Source organism: Stegastes partitus, unplaced genomic scaffold (genome assembly GCF_000690725.1).
Source record: "Stegastes partitus isolate 25-593 unplaced genomic scaffold, Stegastes_partitus-1.0.2 Scaffold2783, whole genome shotgun sequence".
Classification (NCBI taxonomy): Eukaryota; Metazoa; Chordata; class Actinopteri; family Pomacentridae; genus Stegastes; species Stegastes partitus.
In genome coordinates this window covers 44,402-46,332 of record NW_007580514.1, presented here as the reverse complement: position 1 = coordinate 46,332, position 1,931 = coordinate 44,402, and the positions used below count along the sequence as shown (strand labels likewise).

At 35.8% G+C, this 1,931-nt stretch overlaps 1 gene segment (V, D, J or C); it reads right to left on the bottom strand.

Moving 5' to 3' along the window:
• Positions 1-3: 3 nt before the first annotated feature.
• Positions 4-1,931, bottom strand: part of LOC103375689 (Ig kappa chain V-IV region S107B-like) — a gene marked incomplete at its 3' end in the record, with an annotated part of 3,022 nt that continues 1,094 nt past the window's right edge. Inside the window, 4 exon segments of the V gene segment in view lie at positions 4-147; positions 1,186-1,239; positions 1,487-1,810; positions 1,903-1,929. Coding sequence covers positions 4-147; positions 1,186-1,239; positions 1,487-1,810; positions 1,903-1,929 — 549 coding nt within the window.

The following is a 1,931-nucleotide window of genomic DNA, read 5'->3' as shown; positions in this document are numbered from 1 at the left end:
GGCCGTCCTCCTTCTGTCTTTTCCAGGAGAAGCGGACCAGAGGAGGAAACATGGCTGAGGCCAGACACAGCAGGGAGCTCTTCCCCTCCAGGTGGGCTCTGGATGCTGCTGGGTACACGCTCACCACGGGCTTCACTCCCTGCTCATCTGGAGGTGGACAGCAGCAGCAACAAGAAAGTTAGATGGTCACTTTATTTGTGCAATATTCTATAGTTAATACTTTTCACAAAATATCATTTGACACAATCATACAAAATTTACCTTCATATTTAGATTTATACGCATATTTTTCTAACAGACATAACTTTGTTCACAGAAAGTACATTTTTCTTTTCAATGACTACAGAAAATATAACCTATTAAATATTCATCACCGTATACTTCTGTCAAACCATAAAAACACAGAACATCAACTATTGTGTAGACATAATGTACACAATATATGTGCATTGTCTGATACATCACATTCATCAAATATAATTTAAATTAATTTCAAACATAATAAGATGCAAATATATAAGAGATAAAGTTTTGTTATTTCTTCTCTGAAGGTTTCGTTGTTTTTACTCATAATTTATTGTCAATTTTTTCTGTTGTCACTTTCTATTGTGTGTATATTTTAATGTTTTCTAAATCAACGTTTCAGTTATTTCAAAAAAAAAAAAAGAAAGAAAAGAAAAAGAAAAGGATTAATTCTATTCATTGTCAATGTTTATTTAGATTATATTTAAAGTAAGATTTTTTTTAATCGCACAGAAAGACTTCAACTGACAAGATGTAGAGTTCACTATTTTAAATATTTGTCACGTGCGTTTTTCAACATGATTCAATTCGAAATATATTTTAAATACATTTATCAAAAAATATTAAATCTTGCTTAACATCCGTTTTTTTTCTTATATTCAGAAACCAAAAGACGACACAGAATGTCTGAGATGATCAAATATTAAATATTTCCAACATCACTAATATTTGCAGAAATAAAGAACAACTTTAGTTGTTCAGTGAGATTTCAACATGTTTTCACACATTATTGAGCTTTTCTTATGTAACAGTGGCTGCAGATGAATCCTCCACTAATGATGTAAAAACTAACTTGTAAAACCTGAAACAGCACAAACTGACTTTAAACACATTTTCATCTTTGACAGTAAAACAGCAGAAGAAAATAAATGTTGTTCTTACCTGTTACATACAGTTTAGTTCCAGAGCCAAAGACGTAGTCCACAGTGAAAAAGACTCGTACAAAAACCTGCTGCTGAATGTGTGAGCTGAGATGAAGCAGTCCAACCCACTGACACATTCAAATCAGCTCTACACACTGTAGCACAGCTTTTACATTTTCTCATATTCTATGTTTACTTGTTTTTATGTTAAAAGCTGCTGAAATGTGATGAAATATGTGAACCTGGGCTGTGGTTTACTGCTCTCTTCAAGTCACAAATGTCTGGAGGTTTTTGTTCAGGCAGCAGGCAGAATGTATCACTGTGGGAACCTGTCCAACAGTAGCAGTAGTAGGTGGCTGAATGTTGGAGTTTAACGTTCTCTATCTTCAACTCACAGCCGTTCTGTTTATTCACAGCTGAGAAATCATCTCTCTGAGGATGATTGTAACCTGAATATATTTTACCATTACTCTTATCAATACGAAGAATCAGTCTAAATGTTTCTGTTTCTTTCTTCTGGTACCAGAAGACATAATCGCTGCTACACTGATCAATTTGTTGACAGCTGAAGGAGACGCTTTGACCGACTCTCCTGGTCAACGTTAAATCGTCCTGAATCAGCTGTGCTGCCATGGCAACCAGTGCTGCAGAGACACAGACAGGTAGATGAAGGTCAGTGTGACAGTGTTTGTTCCAGGTGGACTTTGTTGGCTCCTGATTGGCTGGAAACACTCACCTGAACACAGACAGCACAGAGCAGCAGCT